The sequence below is a fragment of the Carcharodon carcharias genome, chromosome 11 (assembly GCF_017639515.1).
Source record: "Carcharodon carcharias isolate sCarCar2 chromosome 11, sCarCar2.pri, whole genome shotgun sequence".
NCBI classification, from domain to species: Eukaryota; Metazoa; Chordata; class Chondrichthyes; order Lamniformes; family Lamnidae; genus Carcharodon; species Carcharodon carcharias.
The window spans coordinates 30,675,423-30,697,166 of NC_054477.1; the positions used below are offsets into that span (position 1 = coordinate 30,675,423).

At 39.2% G+C, this 21,744-nt stretch overlaps 1 protein-coding gene and 1 pseudogene across 3 annotated transcripts in view; one reads left to right on the forward strand and one right to left on the reverse strand.

Annotated features, from left to right (window-relative positions):
- rab6a (RAB6A, member RAS oncogene family) overlaps positions 1-21,744 on the forward strand; it is a 92,710-nt gene that overhangs the window by 46,365 nt on the left and 24,601 nt on the right. For 2 of the 3 annotated variants that reach the window (XM_041199125.1, XM_041199128.1), the window contains exons 2-4: positions 1,278-1,336; positions 11,063-11,116; positions 16,884-16,989. In XM_041199125.1, coding sequence (XP_041055059.1) covers positions 1,278-1,336; positions 11,063-11,116; positions 16,884-16,989 — 219 coding nt within the window. Of the gene's footprint in view, positions 1-1,277; positions 1,337-11,062; positions 11,117-16,687; positions 16,794-16,883; positions 16,990-21,744 lie in introns of all 3 variants that reach the window. The other variant, XM_041199127.1, reaches the window with a different exon arrangement.
- Positions 6,303-7,912, reverse strand: LOC121283996 (annotated as a pseudogene).

Below are 21,744 nucleotides of genomic sequence, written 5' to 3' on the forward strand. Positions count from 1 at the left end.
CATGGGCAATTTTCCAAATTGTTGGGTAGCTGTTGGTGTTGTAGCTGTAATGGAACACCATATTAGGGGCAAGTTCTGGAGCATAAGTCTTCAGTACTGTTGCCGGAATACTGTCAGGTCCCAAAGCCTTTTGCAGTATCCAGTGCCTTCAGCCATTTCTTGATATCATGTGGGGGGGAATGAGGGGGGGGATCTCATTGAAAACCTATAAAATTCTAACAGGACTAGACAGGGTAGATGCAGGAAGGATGTTCCCGATGGTGGGGGAGTCCAGAACCAGGGATCAGAGTCTGAGGATATGGGGTAGACCATTTAGGACTGAGATGAGGAGAAATTTCTTCACGCAGAGAGTGGTGAGCCTGTGGAATTCACTACCACAGTAGTTGAGGCCAAAACATTATATGTTTTCAAGAAGGAGTTAGATAAAGCTCTTGGGGCGAACGGGATCAAAGGTTATGGGGAGGAAGCGGGAGCAGGCTATTGAGTTGGATGATCAGCCATGATCGTAATGAATGGCGGAGCAGGCTTGAAGGGCCTTATGGCCTTCTACTCCTGTTTTCTATGTGAATTGAATCGTCCAAAAAACTGGCTGAAAGGAGGCTGATGTTAGGAGCAGCATTTGTTGACTTCCACCTTGCTCCATAGGCTGAGGCTCCAATCCCAGGTTCAGCCAACCCAGGTTTTTGAAAAAAATGTGGGATAAGATGTTTTAGCTGAGTACTAGTCCTTTAACTTTTAACTTGTGATCAATATAATGGCACATAACTAAGTTAACATATTAATAATTTTGGACTGAATCTCAGTTCAGAAGGTAGGACTAGATAAAACAACTTGAGGTATAGTAACCATTACAATCCATTTAATTTTCTGTATCATTTCAATATCTGAAAGGGATAGAAGAATAAAATTTACACTTCAAATTGGAATTACTACTCAGCTGATGAGACACTTTCTGGATGTATACATTTTGATTTAAGTGAATGAGCAGAAGATGAGCAGTTTATTTTTGAGAAACAAGAAATAAAAACTGAATATGGTGCTTGGAATTTAAATTGAGAGTCATTTTAATTTTGTCAAATTATTGATTTTCAGTCGTGGGTTTCCGGCACACTCAAAGCAAGAGGACGCCATCTCGCAACGCTTTCTAAATAGTTTTGCTGCTGCATCGAACATTTACCTTAAAGATCCATTGCTAAGAATGTATAAGTGCTTCTCTATATTCAGTATCCAAGGAATTGGGGGCAATTAATAAATTTATCCTTTTTTTTCTTTTTCAGTGGGGAAGACTTCATTGATAACTAGGTTCATGTATGACAGCTTTGACAATACTTACCAGGTAAATGCTTAATTAGTAAAATGCTTTCATTCCATCTGCCATGATATAAAATCTGAAATTTTGTTGCTTAAGACACTTTATTTTACAATGACTTTGTTCCCCTCGGACAAAATTATTTCTGCATAATCTACTCACGCAAGACCAAGAATGGCTAATTAAATATGAAGGGAATAATCTCATTGCCTTTACAGTTCTTAAAAGTCTTTCACTTTATTCTGATTACTAGATTTTTTCCCTTACACCCATGCTCTGTTTTTGGGTCACTTACTAAGTAACTTTGCAGTTTTGTTTAAATTGGCAAGGCAAGAGGCAAATAGTGCTTTTGGGAAAGTCAAAAAACTCTACACCATTCCTTTTAATAGCCTTAGATTAGATTATTTGCATTCAAAATTGCTCAAATATTTATAGAAATGTACAAATGCATATTGTTGTCTTGCACAATCATCATTCTTCCTCCACCCCAGATGTACAAAACCATTTAAATCATTAATCAAGTAAATTAGATACAGAAAATGAATTCTGTTAATTGAAGTTAAGTATATGCAGGTAGAGGGCATTGATTGGAGGGTTACCTGAGCGCACATAAAAAGACAACTTACTGACACGAGTTGAGCAGAGTTAGGCTATACATATCTGTTAATGTTTCACTCTGAATAAATCTATCCCAAGTAAAGACTGGATTTGGATTTTTCTTTCACCAACTAGCTATCGGGAGTATAACGTAAATTACTTTATTTGTTGAACCAATTTACATAAAATTGCTGCTAAATTTGAAACTTAACTGCAATATTCAATTTTAAAAACTAACTCCTAATGCAATGTTTGCAGGTTATTGTACAAATACAGACACCTACAAAGAAGAAATAAGACCTCAATATAGACAATCTGTCCAAATTTTCAAGCGAAGGTTACTGTCTAAGTATTAATGGTGAAAGCATTGCCTCACACTCCCCTCCTGCCAACCTAATAATCCTCATCACTGATGAATTTTCTCTGCTACTGGCAGCTTACTATCCTTGGAATCCCAAGGCTCTACTGTGAATTTTGATGAAAGATCAACCACCTGAAGCGCTAACTGTTTCTCCCTCCACAGATGCTGCCTGACCTGCTAAGTATTTCCAGCATTTTCTCTCCTGTTATATTTATTGGCGCTAATCTTCATTACTTTTAGATAGTAATTTCTCCCACAAGCATCAGTGACCAAGATCTGAAGCAATATTTTAGGATATTTTCATTAACAATCTCAAGCAGCTCTGGAGTTGGCAAAACAACTCAAACATGAGCAATTGTATCACTTATGGATTTTATGCCATCATAGTCAATAGGCCAGAAGTTCCAGGTTCAAGTTTCACTTCAAGACTTAATGGCTATGGAAGCTGCATGCATAACGTGGCCACAGGTAGATCCTCCCAATACATCTGATGGCAGGCAGTAAAAAGCGGGAGTGTTTCCTGGCCAGCCATACAATAGAAGGCAACAGCAAATTACTGCAGTACTTTCTTTGCCCAGCATAACCATGGACCAATTCAATGCAAGTCCATGGTCACTCATGCTGTCTTAGGGCTTGGTATCTGAGGAGGAGGAGTCAACAAGGGCATCATTATAATTTGTGATATATCTTAAAAGGTGGGATATCCTTCAAGCCCATTTTGACCACCTAACAGCTTCAGTTGTGGCATTCACTGTTGCCTGTTTCCCCATCCCATCTGTGTTTTTTTTGACCTAAGGTTACTTCTGAGGTTGTTGTCCCTGTCCACTCAGGCTCTTAGTGCTCATGCTATGAGGTATAAAATTCCACCATCCAAATGTGACTGGTACCAATCACACACACATCAAAGGTATCACCAGTCAAGTTGTTCATACCTGTTATTACTATACCCACTTGTTTTTGTTCTAGCCCATTGATTCTTTACTTTGTCACAATTCCTTTTCTTTAAAAAAAAATCCATTGATACACTAATTTATACCATATGCACTTGAACTGTGAAATAGCTGAACCAATTAAAGCTGTCAAATTTGGTTTCCCTTTAGAGAGCATTTTGAATTGTGTAACACTATGGATAAGTACTTGCGGGTATGTTTTTGACAGTGAGATGATTTTAAGCATATTGTTGTGTAATGTTTCCTAAAGGTTATTGTCAACAATACACTGGGTCTTTTCTAAAGTTAAGCACTTGCAAGTAGATTTTCTGCAATTTTCAAAATTCGACTTGTAATTCTGTTTGAGCTCTTTGGAGAAGATATTGACAGGTTTTTTGAAAAAAGCTTTTAGCATTTTCAGCTCAAATGCATTATAATGTAATGGGTTCTCCTGTCAGCAGTTTTTTTCCCAAATTAAAAGAAAACTTTCCCCCTGTGTGTCTCCCAAAGGCTCTTGCAGGGACTTGATTTGAGCTCGAACCCTCTAGCATATTGCTTAGCTTGTTTTAATTCTTGGTTAGCCAGTTTAATCATAGAGGACATCTTCACCGGACCAATTCTGTTGTCAACCATATCCACCCATGTGTTTTGTAGCTGAGGCGAATTGTAATGAGGTGATTGCTAATTCATGTGATCAGCTAATTCACCATTGACCTGATATTGAAATTAACATCTTGACTGTATGGTTTGACATTACACCATTTCTCTTTAAAAGTGGGGGAAAATACAGTATATTTTGCATTGCAATCCTTTTCCTCTGGCTTTCTTTCAAGTTAAACAAGATCAATATTTTTTTTATTTCCTCATCCCAGTTTGATATGTTTATAGATCTCCATGTGGCATTATAATCCATCTAGCTTCTGTCACATTACAATAGTGTTTTTGTTGCAAAATAATGTAAGTAACCTTTTTTGAAACATATTGTACCATAGTGCAGTGGATACTGATTTCTGCTATTCTTTAGCCATTAATGACGTTGTAATGAGCCCTGAACTATTGGCAGTTTTCCACAATTACTCATTCAACAACCTGCTGTAATATGATAACAAAGACCTACATTTATATAACATGTTATGTCTCGAGCCTCAGATGTACTTAATTACACAGGATTGTTACCTTTTGCCTGCATTGTTTCAGTTTACACACAGCAAGAATCCCCTACATGATGCAGAGCCTATCCAATTTTTTTTGGTGATGTTAGTTGAGGGGAATATTGGCTAGGGAACCAGCAGAACTCCCTATTCATTTGGATAGTGCAGTGGCATCATTACATCTGATGGATGCTAAGGATAATTGTGAACGTTTCCTGAGACTTTATACTCCACAGCAAGAAGCTGATTAAACCATAAACCATTAATAGATTCAGGTTTTCTGTATGCAAGCTGATGGAATGTTCTGACTCAGCATTAGAGTAATTGACAAACCCCAGTGGCATTATAGAACTGGTGGCTTACATCACACACTAATTTATTGTCTAACCTAATGGATTCAGCAAGCTATTGCTTGGTTTTAGAATTGGTAAATGTGAATGTAACCTGTGGGAACATAATTAGAAAAGGAATTTCTCTTGAAAGTACAGTAAATATTAAAATGAATCTTTTTCTATTCTTGGGATTTGGGTGATGCAACGTATATTTTTAACTCATTCCTTTTTGCTCTGATATCAATAGTCAACAACATTTATAAGACCAGATCAGGTAGGGGAACCAGGTTTCCTTTCTGGAAAGGTATTAGTGAATGAGAGGACTTTGCCATGGTGGAATTTACACTCTAACTTCTATATTGCTAGCCCAGTAACATACCTACTACATTACATGAGTAAGCCTAGTCAGCGCCATGAGAGAGAGATTTCTTCCCAGCGAGGAGTCTTTTAATTTTTTTAAACTTTCACTTTCAGCATTCCTCATAACATTTGATGCTTCAGCAAAGAGCTTTCTAACTATTAAATTATTGAATGTTGATGTTGAGAGTGTAGACGTTAATATGGTAAAGGCCAACTGCTACTCAACTTTCATAGCTTGATACTCTAATTATTAATTCTGTGTAGTTTTAAGATTACATTGCATTAGTCGATTCATTAATGTTTATCTCGTTCTGATCTCCACCAAATTTTTCATTTTGCATTGTAACTGCTGTCATCGGCTTATCTTGGTAGACTTCCAAAACATAGTGCCTTGATGAAATTTAATTGAAAATTTGAAAAAGGTGAACTGGATTAAAATGCTTTTTTAAATGTCTGACAGTTTTTCCTAGTGCCTCCTGAAAATGTTCAAAACCTTAAAACTACCATGATTTTGCCATAGCCTGCTATTGTAACTGACCCAAATGTTTCCCATTTGGTCACCAGCTGTAGCGCGTTGTCAGAAAGGGAAGAGCTGGTTTAGTTCAATGTGACTGTTCAAGAACAGTGAAGAAGATGGTGGGGGGCTGAATTGAAAAAGCTAAGCGTGAGGACCAGACTTGACTAAATCAAATTTTAGTTTTGCATGTGCTTTTTAGAGTGGATTACTTAGAGGGCTTTGTAGATCAATAAATGCATTTTCTGCCAATAAAAAAATGACCATCTGGAACACAATTATTGCAGTTTCATACATACCTTAATAAATGTTCACCTTTTTCAAATTTTCAATTAAATTTCATCAAGGCACTATTTTTTGGAAGGCTACCAAGATAAGCCAATGACAGCAGTTACAATACATACGTTGCAAAATGAAAAATTTGGTGGAGATCAGAACGAGATAAACATTAATGAATCAACTGATGCAATGTAATCTTAAAACTAGACAGAATTAATAATGAGTATCAAGCTATGAAAGTTGAGTAGCAGTTGGCCTTTACCATATTAACGTCTGTACTCTCAACATCAACATTCAATAATTTAATTGAGCGGCTGATCATTTTACTTTTTTGTATTGTAGTCATTAATTTTACCCAGAGCCAGTTCATATCCATTTATAGTTTCACCATTGAAAGAAGAGGGAATACTTGGTTGAATTCAAAAGCTTTTTTTCACTTTTCAGTTTATTTTTAACAAAACATTTACAATTTAGTTTCCATCAACATTAATTGCCTGCAGACCTTTGTAGGATGTGACAGGAACATAAGTTACCAATCTATAGAGTTTGTTAGGAGAGTCCTCATCCTCATTGCGTTTTCTGGATAAACACACGCGAATGCAATATGGAACATTCCTTACGCCTTTAGCCCAAGCAGCCTTGTTCGTACGAGTATCAATTCAGACATCTGGAGCACCCATCTCCTTCACTGCAAATTTTCGGATCTCCTTAAGGGCAAGAGGAGCACGTCTCTTAAAACCCACGCCATGGATGTGCTTGTGCACATTTATTGTATATTCCCTGGTAACCACCTCGTTGATGGCAGAACGGCCCCCTTTTGTTTTTCCACCTTGCACAGATGAGCATTAAAAAAACAAATGGTTAAGCAATCATGAGGTTTCAGCTGAAGTTGTTAGTATCCTGGTCAGCAGCAAGTGTAATTTTGACCTATTTCTTCAAAAAAAGCCTAAACAAAAATATGAATGCTTCATTTCTGTTAAATTTAGCTTTTGCTGAAGCTATCCCTTCTCGTTCTCATGACCTGTGGTGCAGTCTTTGACATAGTTGACCACTGTGACCACACTATCCTCTTCAACACCTCTCTGCTGCCATCCTGGTAGGTAGGCCTTTGCTCACCTGGTTCCACTCTTATCTATTTAATCATGGCCAGAGAAAAGCATGCAATGACTTCCTTTTCTGCTTGCACACATAGTTACCTTGGGTGTCCTCTAAGGATCTATTCTTGCTTCCCTCCTATTTCTCATCTGCAAGCTGCCCCTCAGTGCCATCATCCAAAAACATCTTTCCACCTGTATGCTGGCAACACACAGTCCTACTTCTCCACCTCTCTCAATCCCTCCATTGTCCATAAATTATCAGACTGCTTGTCCAACATCCAGTACTGGATGAGCGAAACATTCCACCAACTAAATATTGGAAAGACAAATGATTGTCTTCAATCCCTGCCATAAACTTCCCTCCCTAGCTACAAGCTTCATCTCCCTCTCTGGCATCTGTCTCTGGCTGAGCTAGAATGTTCACCATCAGTCAGGCTGCCAATTTCCACCTCAGTAACATCATTTGACTCTACCCTGCTTATTTTCAGCTTCTGAAACTTTCATCTACACCTTTGTTACCTCTAGGCTCGACTATTCTAATGCACCCCTAGCAGGCCTCCTACATCCTACACTTCCATAAACTTGAGGTCATCCAAAATTCTGCTGCCCATGTGCTTACTCCAATTTCTGTTCACCCATCACCCTTGTACTTACTGGCCTAATTTGGGTCCTGGATAAGCAAAGCCTTAATTTTAAAATCCCCATCCTTCTATTTGAATTCCTCTATTGTCTCACCCCTCCTTAATCTCTGGGTTCCTCCAGCTCCACACCTCTAAATTCCTGATTTTAAATCCCCCATCTATCCTCCCCGAATATCTCCTTATGTGATTGAGTCTTGTTTTATATTGCTGCTGTGAAGCACTTTGGGATGTTTCCTTTCATTAAAGAGTCTATTCAAATACAAGTTGTCACAGTATATTTCAATTACCTCGAGTGTAGGCTAAATACGTACCATGTGAGATGCCGTTTACTTTGATAGACATTGCTTAACTTGGAACTCCCTAACAGCTCTGTGGATGTACCTACACCAAATGGACTGCAGCAGTTCATGCAGACAGCTCACCACCACCTTAAGGGAATTAAGACCTTGCCAGTGATGCTTACAACTATTAAAGAAGTTTTTAAAAATTGGATATCTGAATATCCCAGAAATATCTAAATCAGGAGTTGAGAGGGAGGAACTTAAAAAAAAAAATTACAATCATCAGGGAAGTGGTACTTAGCAAATTGTTGGAACTGTGGGTTGACAAGTCCCTGGGTCCTGATGGATTTTATTCTACAGTCTTAAAAGAAGTGGCTAGTGAGATAGTTGATACGTTTGTTTTAATTTTCTAAATTTCACTAGATTCAGGGAAGGTTTCATTAGATTGCAAAATATTTGAAAAGGAAAGGAGACCGAAAGCAGGAAACTAGGCCAGTTAGCTTAACATCTGTCATAGGGAAGATGTTAGAAGCTATTATTAAAGATATAACAGGGCACTTAGATAAATTCAGGGTAGTCAGACAGAGTCAGCATGGCTTCGTGTGAAAGGGAAATCATGCTTAACCAATTTATTGGAGTTCTTTGAAGAAGTAACAGGTGCTGTGATAAAGGGGAACCAATGGATGTACTGTACTTAAATTTTCAGAAGGCATTTGATAAGGTGCCTCATCGAAGGTTATTGCGAAAATAAAAACTCATGGTGTAGGGGGTAACATATATTTGCATGAGTAGAAGGTTGGCTAGCTAACAGGAAACAGAAGGCTTAAATGGCTAATTTTCTGGTTGGCAGGATGTAACGAGTGGTGTGCCAGAGGGATCAGTGCTGGGGCCTCAACTCTTTACAATTTATGTAAATGATTTGAATGAAGGGGCTGTGATGGTATGGTTGCTAAATTTGCTGAGGTAGGTAGGAAAGTAAGTTGTGAAGAGGGTGTAAGGAGGCTACAAAAGGATACAGATAGATTAGGTGAGTGGACAAATTTCTGTGAAATGGAGTATAATGTAGGAAAATGTGAGGTGGTCCATTTTGGCAGGATGAATTTTTTAAAAAAAAAAGCATATTGTTTAAACGGTGTAAGATTGCAGAGCTCCGAGATGCAGAGACCCCGGGTGTCCAAGTGCATGAATCGTAAAAGGTTAGTATGCCGGTGTAGCAATTAACTAGAAAAGCTAATAGAATGTGATCGTTTATTGCAAGGGGAGAATTGAATCCAAAAGTAGGGAGGTTATGCTTCAATTGTGCAAGGCATTGGTGAGACCACATCTGGAGTACTGTGAACAGTATTGGTCTCATTTAAAGAAAAATCTAAATGCATTAGAAGCAGTTCAGAGAAGGTTTGCTAGATTAATACCTGGAATGGGCAGGTTATCTTATGAGGAAAGGCTGGACAGGCTAGATTGTAACTTGTGGAGTTTAGAAGAGTGAGAGGCAACATGATTGAAACATATAAGATCCTGAGAGGACTTCACAGGGTGAATGTGGAAAGGATATTTCCCCGTAGGAGAATCTAGAACTTGGGGTCACTGTTTCAAAATAAGGGGTTCCCCATTTAGGACAGATGAGTATAATTTCTTTGAGGGTTGAGACATTGGATTTCTCTTCCTCAAAAGGTAATTGAGGCAGAGCCCTTGAATATTTTTAAGGCAGATATAGATAGATTCTTGATGAGCAAGGGGGTGAAAGGTTATTGGGGGTTGGCAGGAATATGTGGTTAAAATCAGCCATGATCTGATTTGAATGGCAGAGCAGGCTCAAGTGGCCTATTCTTCCTAATCGTATGTTTGTTTGTATATATGTTTGTAAATAGTTAATTAACATATACAGACTCAGCACAAATTCCAACCATCTTGGAGCATTATCACCATGCAGACCATCAAACAGTTTAGTTAGTGATAAATATTCAACAATTTGGGCATGTTCTAGAGGTTGTCATCACAAAAGCCCTATAGATAAAGATTTGAGACATGATGTCCTTGTTTGTGTTGAGTACAATTGATAAGTGCCTAAGTATGAATCCTGATGGACAGTCTGTCGGGTCAGAGATAGAGTCATAGAGGTCTACACAGAAAAAGGCCTTTTGGCCCATCTGGTCTGCGCTGGTCAAGCAAGTACCTAACTATTCTAATCACATTTTCCAGCCATAGCCTTGTATGCCATGGCATCGCAAGTGCATATCCAATTACTACTTAGATGTTAAGAGAGTTTCTGCCTCTACACTCTTTCGGGCTGTGAGTTCCAGATTCCCACCATCTTCTGGGTGAAAAAATTCTTCCTCACATCCCCTCTAAACCTCCTGCCCCTTACCTTAAATCTTTGCCCCTGGTTATGGATCCCTTCACTAAGGGGCAAAGCTCCTTCCTGTCTGTGGCCCTCATAATTTTATACACCTCAATCATGTCCCCCCTCAATCCCTTCTGTTCCAAGGAAAATAACCCCAGTCTATCCAGTCTCTCCACATAGTCAAAACTCTCCAGCCCTGGCAACATCCTGGTAAATCTCCTTTGCACTCTCTAGTGCAATCACGTCCTTCCAATAATGTGGATTCCAGAACTGCATGCAATACTCTAGCTGTGGCCTAACCAGTGTTGGATACAGTTCCAGCATAACCTCCCTGCTCTTATATTCCATGCCTTGGCTAATAAAGTCAAGTATCCCACATGTCTTCTTAACCACCTTATCTACCTGTCCTGCTGCCTTAAGGGGCCTGTGGACATGCACACCATGGCCCCTCTGATCCTCAGTACTTCCCAGGATCCTACCATTCATTGTATATTCCCGTGCCTTGTTTGTCCTGCCCAAGTGTATCACCTCACACTTATCCGGATTAAATTCTATTTGCCACTGACCAGCCCGTCTATCTCCTCTAATCTAAGGCTATCCTTCTCACTATTTACCACCCCACCAACTTTCTTGGGGTAGAGAATTCCAAAAATTAACAACCCTCTGGTGATGTGATTTATAGGAGCATCTGCTGGTCATTTACATTGACAAGTTGGTGAGGAAAGGTCAAAAGAATCAGGAAAGGTTATATTCATATAGAGGATCGTATTGCGTGTCTGTTAAATCATCAAAAATATTATAACCCTTTGTGATTTTGTAATATTTTGATGGAACTAAATCCATTTTTTACCTCTCTCCCACTGTCTGCAGGCAACCATTGGAATAGACTTTCTGTCAAAAACTATGTATTTGGAAGATCGAACAGTAAGTAACTTAAAAATATTATTTTTGTTCATATTTGAAGACTAATTTTGAAAATTGATCTATTTCTGGAAAGTGAATTCACTGATCAAAATAGATTTTCCAAATTCTATCCATGTACTAATTAAGTAGGACGATGGAGATAGTCGTGCTGGAGGAAAAAGCAGAGGTTATAGGAGTTAAACTTTTTCTCCTCTTGTATGAAGTGTCCTGATATTGCGAGGAGGTGGTTGCCCTATTTTTAGCAAATCCTGTTTAAGAGCTAACAATTTCAGCTGTGTTATAACACACTGTTTTGGAGTCCACTTTTTCTTTTCAGTAGCTATTGCATGTGGAACCTTTTGTCCCCTGTGAAGTGTAGTAACTGACAACTGCTGGAAACTACTATCATAGCAATTTCTGATGAAGGGTAAATGGCATTCTTGGGAGAGGCTGGTGTACTTTGGACCAAGCTTATCGGTTGTGTCTGGCATTCAAGTGTGGGAATGTTCTTAATTCCATTTGGTGCATTCAGAGTGGATCTTTTTAAGCCAGAAGTTCTGCCATGCCAGTCCTCTCAAGAGCCTGCTTTTATACTGCAATAAATGAGCATGCCTCCTTGTACAAGTTAAAACTTCTATGAAGTATTTCAGCATGTGTTGGCAAGAGAGGAGTGCATATTCCTGTTTCTCTGTGATCGCTTAAAATAAATGAAAATTAGATGCTCCCTTGTACAGTTCGGTTTTGCAGGTGGTATATAGGCTATGGATTCAAAAGCCTTCATCTTAGACACTGGACCTTAAATTCACATCTTTGTTAATTTTGGTCAGGTTCTCCTCCTTCCATAGAATGTTTTCTACTAAACTGCATCACTATCACCATAGACAGTAAACTTTTCTATATCAAAAGCAAAATATATTATTTCTATGTATTCTATAAATTTCTAGGATATATTTGTGTAAAAGTATTTTTAAGATGTTTATCAGATGATTTGTTTAGTGATCTTTATCTTCGGCCTCCAGTTGAATTTGAGACCAGCAAATGCTGTGGTGTTTTCTCTCCGGTATCTGTACCACCTGACATTCCAAACTCTTAAATATTATAATCTTTGTTATGGCAATGTCCAGGCTCCATTCCAAATGCAAAGTGAACTTGTATTCTTTTAAGAAGCAAAGCACTGAGTCAGAAAAAGAAGCACAGTCTAACAAGATTCCATACAGTCTTGTGGCTTAGGAGAAGCTATCTCTGCCCTAGGCTTACTGTTTCCTCAAACCTGATGGATTTCTTTGAACAAATCATCATAATCTTGACAGTTACTTTCTTCCCCAGGTGTGTCCTTGTTATAGCCCTGAACCTATGTCTCTATTTAGCTTCTCTTCCATCTTACCTGTGCTATCTTTCCCATGTTCTCTCCAAGCCCATCTTATCTTTGATATTTATCTCCTGCTGTCTTGATGCAATTTCCAATAAACTGCTGATCATACTTGCTGACATTTCAAATTATCTCCTCCAAGTACCATACCCCTTCCTTTCAAAATTGCTGTCATCGCCCCCATCTCAAAAGCACAGCTCTCTTGATGTCTCTCTTGGCTAACTACAGACCCATTTCCAATTTCTGTTGCAATATTTCCTGCAACTTCATGTTTTGATCCCCAGTTATATTTCTGCCCCTGCCACAGCAACAACACATTCCCAATCAAAGCCTTAAATGCCATTCTCTGGCTGTGGCCATGCTGCATTATCCCACCTCGACCTCCTGTGCAGCCTTTGACGTGGTCAGCCAAATCGTCCTCGCTCAACCCTTTCCATTGTTCAGATCAGTTTGGGTCTTAATTTATCTAATCATAACAGAGCATCTCCATTGATGGCCTCTCCTCATACCCTTGCACTTTTACCTTAAGCTCTCCCCCCATTCTTTATCTACGTGCTCCTCTTTGGTAACATCACCCACGCTTATGGCGTCACCTTCTACATGAGGACTGAATAGATCCATTCTGCATCTCTGCCATCTCCATAAATTTTCCACTTTCTCTGCTAGATTGTTCTCCAACAGCTAGCCTTAAATGAGCTGCAGTTTCCTTAAATAAGCCTTGGGAAGATTAAAGCCATTACTTTTGCCAAAACCCACTACACGCACACGCCTGCATCCTGCAATTGACAGTGATCATATTGTGAGGGATACAATCATGGAATCCTTTCATGATCTTAGCCCTCCCCATCTGTAACCACTTTCAGCCCTAAAATTTCTGCTGAATACTGATCCTCCTTCCCAGCTCCACCATTGCTGGTTTTGTCTTCAGCTGCCTAGTTTCCTGGTTCTGGAATTCTCTCCTCAACTCTCTCTCAATCTCCCTCTTAGACCTATTGGAAACCCACCTTTTTGACTGAACTTTTGAACAAATTAATATCACTCCCTTTGTCTTAGAATATAGTTTTTGACTATACCTTTGCAAAACACTTTGAATGTGTTTGTAAACAATGAAAGGCCCTATATAAATGCAAATTATCTGCCTGGTGGTGTGGAAAATCTGCTCATATATTGCCTTCACAGCTGCTTCCATGTTGGCAGCAGCAAATCACCAGCATCTAAATCAATTTGGCTTCAATTGATGTCTGGAGAGCCTTACTGTTGCATTCAGTGTCGTTGTTGATTTCCCCCTTTTTCTTGAGTTTGACACTAATAAACACTGATCTATAATAAGAGGAGCTGGCTTTGACCAGCAAGCCACCTCAACAACAGAACTCCCTAGTTTAAGGAGCCAGTCATGGCCTGGAACATGACTATAACTATCTTTTTTGAAATGTTTTTCAATGCTATGTTCAGCAATAGCGAATCTTTGGTATATGGAAACCTTTGTGTACAGTAATTTAGGCACCCCTTTCAGTTCGGGAACATCTGTCTTGGCTCTGGTAACTAACATTAATGACTTTGTGCTGCCCACTTGGCTGAAATAAGTGGGTTCTTCTTACAGGACAGTTATTTCCCCAGAGAGACATTGAGTTAACGCTCTCCAGAAAGAGGAGAATGCTGCATTCCTCTTTTGATCCAGCTGATTTAATGACTAATTATTCTACACCCACACAGCTGGGACTGGGATTTGTCAGGTACCCTTCAATACCTTATCCAAGTGACTATTGTGTGAGCCTTAATAGTCAATATTGGCTATTCAACTGTAGGAACTATCACAGCTAAGCTGGATTATTTTCTTGCTACTATGGATACTTCCAGGAGTAACTGGACTGAAGCAGAGGCAGCCACTTTGACTGGTTCCTTGCTAACTTAGGAGTACTTAGTTCAATTGTAGCATTATTGTACCACCCTAGCTACGATTGCTTGATCTGTGCTAAGCAAGGTCTTGAACCAGATACTGAACCTCTGATGCTTAAGTTTTAATATGCAATGCAGGTGAACGTTTGAGCTTTGGCAGCCGACTCACTATATCTTGCTTGCCATTTCAGTCGAGCCCTTAGACCACAGCTGCCATTTTATTCATTGCTTGTTCAGGAAATGGTGATGCTGAACTTTACCTTTGAAAGGAATATTTAATTTTAATTTTACTGACTTCTAGCTTTTGAAAGCCAAACATATTTACAAGCCAAGTAATTCCTCTTTCTTGTGTCATCCTATTGCTAAACAGAATGCTTCTTACATCGTTCCTTAGTGGGACTGGGCCTATCATGACAAGTAAATGCTTATTCTCCTTTGTCTCCAAGACAGTTCCCTGGAAAACTTGCATGCTTTCTGCAAGTACTGCTTGTCGTTTTGGAGCTACTGTGCTTCAAGTTTAGGTCAATAATTGTACTTGGTAGATCAGTGATTGAGGAAAAGCTTGGGGAATGTCTACTCCAGCTGCTATCTTTATTATCCTTGGGCTGAATTCCTAGGTGGAGATTGACCAACTTTCATCCCTCCCCTTTTTTGTTCTGTCTGACCTTGTGAATGGTAGTAAGCAAAACCAAAATTAAGTTCATTATAGTCTCCAAAGAATGATAACTATCTCTAGGCAATGGATTGGACAAAATGTAGCATCATAAAAGATGTTGACTATCACCAGGTGATTTTTCTTCAGTCACTTCCCACCATAATTATTTGTGGGAATTTTGAAAACAAGAGCAAGGAAATAGCTATGAAGTAATATCCATTGACCTATTTTGGTATTGTTATGCCAAAGTACAGTACTGTCATCTGGGATTAGATTTTGGAAAATTAGCTCTTTAGTTTTTGAAACTTTTACATGAAGTATAAAGCTGGAAATGTTTAAATGGGGTGATTATTTTCAGATTCTGCACTGGGGCAGTGGCCCCAAAAAAATAGGTTGTCATTTTTGGGAATTGGGGTGAGGAAAGAAAGATAGGATAGGTTAGATTGAGTAGAAATAAAGTTCAAATGTTACTGCTTTTCTTAAAGTAGGAAATGAAAAGAAGTTCAGAATTTTCTCTTTGAATAAAATGGTGCAAGGTCTTGACCTTGGAGTAACTTTTTCTGAAACTGTATACTTCAGTGCCCCAGTGTAAAAACATAATTTCCAAAATTAAAGCGCTAATTTTTCAACATTTCAAATGCTAAATGACAGTACTGTACTTTTGGTGATAACAGTATCAAAATAGGTCAATGGTTATTGAGTTAAACTGATCACTATATCCAAGAAATTTTCAGTCTGCTGCCAAAATAAATTTTGCAGTTAGATTTGAGCGCATATAACTTCGCACAATTGGAAACTGCTCAGATCCTTTTTGCTGTGCAGCCTTTATTCTACAGATGTTGCTATATTTATGTACAGTAAAATCATTCACATATACTACCATATTGATGAATCTGGACAAATCCGTGCTTTCCTACGGTGACATGTGGATTTTAATAATGCTGATCAGTTGACCTGCCATACTATTGGGTTGGTATTTCTGTACTTTGGGAAGAGAAATTGCATCTCGAAGTGATACCGCATTCTATTATGGTGACTTAACATTCACGGAATTTTGAAATGCCTGATTATTAACATATGCACTGTCACAGTATGTCACTGTGCTTGGTAGCAATGACTCCTGTTCGAACAGTCTAGAAAACTGTGCTGGAACTACTCTAAACCCAGATTATTCTGGATGGGGATATTTGAACACTCATGGGAAGACAGGTTTGTTTTATCATTTTTATACTTTTTATTAAATTGCTTTTATATAACTGTCAGTGGAATGTCTGCACCATCAGCTCCCAAAGTGAGTTTCAAACAGCTGGCAGTATTTAAGTCCAACATCCAGGAACACCCAAGTTGTGTTTGACCGATATTTCAGCACTCCATGGTGCATCCAACCCATTGACACCAATATAAAAGGCATCTTAAATTGATATAGATGGTATTATTTGCAAACGACAAAACTATGGAATGGAGGTGATTCTAAACGTTTTGCAGCCATTGATATGTGACACCATACCATCTTGAGAATGAAGTTAACACTGATTTTGCAATGGCCGGAGACTGTTAAAACCATTGTTTTTAGTCTCTGCATTAGCTTTTTTCTTTCTCTCTTCCTTTGCTTTGTGTGTTTTAGTGCTTGCCATTAGTTTTGTTCTCTTTGACTTTTTTTCCCATCCTACAGATACGGCTTCAGCTCTGGGATACTGCAGGCCAAGAGCGTTTCCGTAGCCTTATTCCCAGTTACATCCGTGATTCAGCTGCAGCTGTAGTAGTTTACGATATCACAAGTAGGTATATAAAGTTTTGATGATTAAAAGGGAACAGCCCTTGATGTTCTTATTCCTCCCTTTTCTTGCTGTTGTTTGCCTGATGACTAGGTGCGGTTGCAGTTATGGGACACAGCAGGTCAGGAGCGGTTCAGGAGCTTGATTCCTAGCTACATTCGTGACTCTACTGTTGCAGTTGTTGTCTATGATATTACAAGTGAGTGGGGCCTTTTGCTATTCTAACATTGGCTTCTAATTGGCATGTGCATCCCCTGTTGTCACTTGCATTATAGCATAACCTCCTCAATCAGCCTGTGAAGAAAATCTGGTTGTGTTTCTGGTGACTATGGTTATTTGTTTTGTCTTGGGTTAAACCAAATAGTGCTGGAATGTTGCGAGTGATTTTAAAATTTTCCAGTTGGAGTGTAGGAACAACTTTTCAAAATGAATATAAGTGGGGAAAAAAAAAACTTTTCAGTTCTGCAAGCTGTCTGATTATTTTGGAAGTTGAAAGTTCTGTAGTTAAGCTCTGGCTTTTTATACATTTTTAAACATTTATTCTCGATGGATGCCACTGGCAAGTCCAGCATTTATAGCTCTCACTCTGAACGGTTCTAGTCTGTGTTGTTAGATAGGGAGCTCCAGGAATTTGACCCAGCAGCAATAAAGGAGTAGCAATATATGGCCAAGTCAGGATACAAACTTACAAACATGTGAATTAGGATCAGGAGTAGGCCATTCAGCCCCTCGAGCTTGCTCCAACATTTGATAAGATCATGACTGATCTGATTGTGGCCTCAACTCTGCTTTCCTGCCTACTCCCATACCTTTTTACTCACTTGTCAATCAAGAATCTATTTAACTCGGTTGTTAAAATATTCCATTACCCTGACTCCACTGCTGTTGAAAGAAGAAAATTCCACAGACCAACGGCCCTCAGAAAAACTTTGTCCTCATCTCCATTTTAAATGGGAGACCCCTTATTTTTAAATGTTCCCCCTAGTACTAGTGTCTCCTACAAGGGTGCAACATTCTCTCAATGCCCTGTCAGTTCCCCTCGGGATCTTATGTTTCAGTAAGATCACCTCTCATTCATCTAAACTCCAATGGATATAGGCCCTGCCCCCTCATAAGATAACCCCCTCATCCCAAGGATCAGTTGAATGAACCTTCTGTGAACTGCTTCTAATGCTATTTTATCCTTTCTCAAGTAAGGGAACCAAAATTGTATATAGTACTCCAGATGTGGTCTCAACAACGCCCTATGCAATTGTAGCAAAACTTCCCTACTTTTATATTCCATTCCCCTTGCAATAAACAACAACATTCCAGTTGCCTTCCTGATCACTTGCTGTACCTGCAAACTAACATTTTGTGATTTGTGAACCAGGACACCCAGAGCCCTCTGCATTGCTGAGTTTTGCAATCTTTATTAGTTTAAATAATATAGTGCTTTTTTTATTCTTCCTGCCAAAGAGAACGAGTTTACATTTTCCCACATTATACTCCATCTGCCAATTTTTGTCCACTCACTTAACCTATCTAAATCCCTTTGTAAACTTTGTTCTCCTCACAGTTTACTTTCCTATCAATCTTTGTGTCATCTGCAAATTTAGCAACCATACATTCTATCCCTTCATCATTGATATAGATTGTAATACTTGAGACTCCAGCACTGATCCTTCTGGCACTTCATTGGTTATAGCTTGCCAGCTCAAAAATGACCCATTTATCCCTACTCTCTGCTTCCTGTCAGCTAGCCAATGCTGTATCCATGCTAATATGTTACCCCCTACAACACGAGCTCTTTGTGTAGTAACCTTTCATGTAACACCTTATCAAATGCCTTTTGGAAGTCCGAGTACAGGTTCCGCTTTATCCACGTTGCTTGTTACTTCCTCAAGGAACTTTAATAAATTAGTCAAACGTGATTTCCCCTTCTTAAAACCATATTGACTCCACCTAATTGCATTAAAATTTTCTAAGTGCCCTGCTATAGACTCAATAATAGATTCTTGCATTTTCCCAATGGAAGGCTAACCGACCTGGAAATACCTGATTTCTGTCTCCTTCCTTTCTTGAATAGAGTTACGTTTGCTACTGTCCAATCTGATGGGACCTTTCCAAGATTGGGGGAATTTTGGAAAATGCATCTATTATCTATGTAGCCACTTCTTTTAGGACCCCAGGATGAAGTCCATCAGACCCTGGTGACTTGTCAGCCTTAGCTCTAATAGTTTTCTCAGTACACTTTTCCTGGTGATTTTAATTATTGTAAGTTCCTCCCTCCCTTTCATCTCGATTTACAATTACATCTGGGATGCTATTTGCATCTTCTATAGTGAGGATAGACATCAAATATCTGTTCACGTTTCTGCTATTTTCTTATTTCCCATTATTCATTCCCCACACTTTTTCTCTATAGAGCCCATGCTCACTTTATTTACTCTTTTCCTTTTTAAATACTTGTCAAAACTCTTGCTGTTTGTTTTTATATTTGTACCTAGCTTTCTCTCATACTCCAATTTCTCTCGCCTTAATTTTTTTAAATTTCTTTGCTGGTTTTTAAATACTGTCCAATCTTTTGAACTACCATTAATCTTTGCAGAATTGTATGCATTTTCTTTCAATTTAATACTACTTTTAACTTCCTTAGTTAGCCACAGATGGTGCATTTGTCTCTTGGAGCCTTTCTTTCTCACTGGAATGTATATTTGCTGATTGTTCTCAAATATCTCCTTAAATGTCTGCCACTGCATTTCTACCAACCTACCCTTAACCAGCTCATCTTAGTGAGCTCCATCTTCATATTCCCTTAATTGCTTTTATGTAAAACGCTAGTCTTAGACCCACTCTTCTCTTCCTCAAACTGAATGCGAAATCCAAACATGTTATGATCACTGCTACCCAGAGGCTCTTTTATTATGAGGTCATTAATTAATTCCGTCTTATTTCGCAGTACCTGGAATAGCCTGCTCTCTGGTTGGTTCTAGTACGTGCTGGTCTAAGAAACTGACCTAAAAACGCACAATGACCTTGTCTTGCAGGCTTCATTTGCCGATCTGATTCAGCCAATCTATGTGGAAATTAAAATTGCCCATGATAATTGCAGTGCCTTTCATAGAAACCCCCATTATTTCTTCCTATGTACCCTGTCCTACAGTGTCATTACTGTTAGGCCTTTAAACCAATATCACAATTGACTTCCTCCCTTTACTATTTCTTATTTCTACCCAAACTGATTCTACGTCTTGTTATTTAGAACTAAGATCATCTCTCACTATTGTACTACCTTTTTCTAGTTTTCTGTCCTTTTGAAATGTCAAGTACCCTTGAATATTCAGGTCCCAGTATTGGTGACCTTGCAACTATGTCTCTGTAATAGCTATCAGGTCATAATTTATTTCTATTTGAGCTGACAATTCATCCATTTTGTTATGGATGCTATGCGTATTTGCATAAAAAGCCTTTACCTCTGTCTTTTTACTATTTTAGCAAATTCTGGCCTTATCTGCTGTCACACTCTTACGTTTGTATGCTCTGTCCCTTCCTGCCATGCTCTGATTGGTGATTACTATTGTTGCTACTTTGCTCTCTTGCCTTTACCTTTTTCCTTTAATTTACCACATTTTTCCTCACCTGATTTCCCCCCTCCCCAAAACACTCTTAAAGTCCTCTCTACTGCCCTAGTTATACAACACCCAACATTGGTCCCCGAATGGTCAGGTGAAAACTCTTGCAACAGTACAGCTCACTTTTGCCCAGTACTGGTGCCAGTGCCCCATGAATCAAAATGTATTCTTCCCACACCAATTTTTGAGCCATGCAATGAACTCCCTAATCTTATTGACCCTACAACAATTTGCATGTGATGCAGGTAATCCTGAGAAATTGGTTTTATGGTTCTACTTTTTAATTTAGCCCCTAGCTGCTCATATTCCCTATGCAGAACCACTTTTCCTAGTCCTATCTATGTTGTTGGTATCCACATGGTCCACAGCAACTAAATCCTCCCCCCTTCCACTGCAAGCCCCGAGCAGATGTCCTGAACCCTGGCATCAGGCAGGCAACACAGCAGTCTGGACTTGCGCTCAATTGCAGAGAACTGTGTCTATCCCCCGACTAAACTTTTCCCAGTATCACTACATTCCTACTTACTCCTCCTGCTTGAATGGCATCCTCTACCACAGTGCTATAGACAGTTTGCTTATCCAACCCACTCATCCATACAAGCTGTAACAACCTCAAATCCATTGGACAGTTGCAAGAGCTGAGGTTGCACCATTTCTATCTTAGTCACCTTACCTGTCACACTAGCAGTCACACCCTCCTCAGAGTCATAGAGGTCTAAGGCACAGAAAAAGGCCCTTCGGCCCATCAAGTCTGCGCCGGTCAAACAAGTACCTAACTTTTCTAATCCCATTTTCCGTCACTAGGCCCACAGCCTTGTATGCCATGGCATCGTAAGTGCACATCCAAATACTACTAAAATGTTTTGAGGGTATCTGCCTCTACCACGCTTTCAGGCCGAGTGTTCCAGATTCCCACCACCCTCTGAGTGAAAAAATTCTTCTTCACATCCCCTCTAAACCTCCTGCCCTTACCTTAAATCTATGCCCCCTGGTTATTGATCCCTCCACCAAGGGAAAAGGTTCCTTCCTATCCTCCCTATCTATGCCCCTCATAATTTTACACACCTCAGTCATGTGTCCCCTCAACCTCCTCTGCTCCAAGGAAAATAACCCTAGTCTATCCAATCTCTCCTCTTAACTAAAACTCTCCAGCCCAGGCAACATCCTGATAAATCTCTGCACTCTCTCTAGTGCAATCACATCCTTCTTATAATGCGGATTCCAGAACTGCATGCAATAGTCTAGCTGTGGCCTAACCAGCCTTTTATACAGTTCCAGCATAACCTCCCTGCTCTTATATTCTTTGCCTCGACAAATAAAGTCAAATATCCCATATGCCT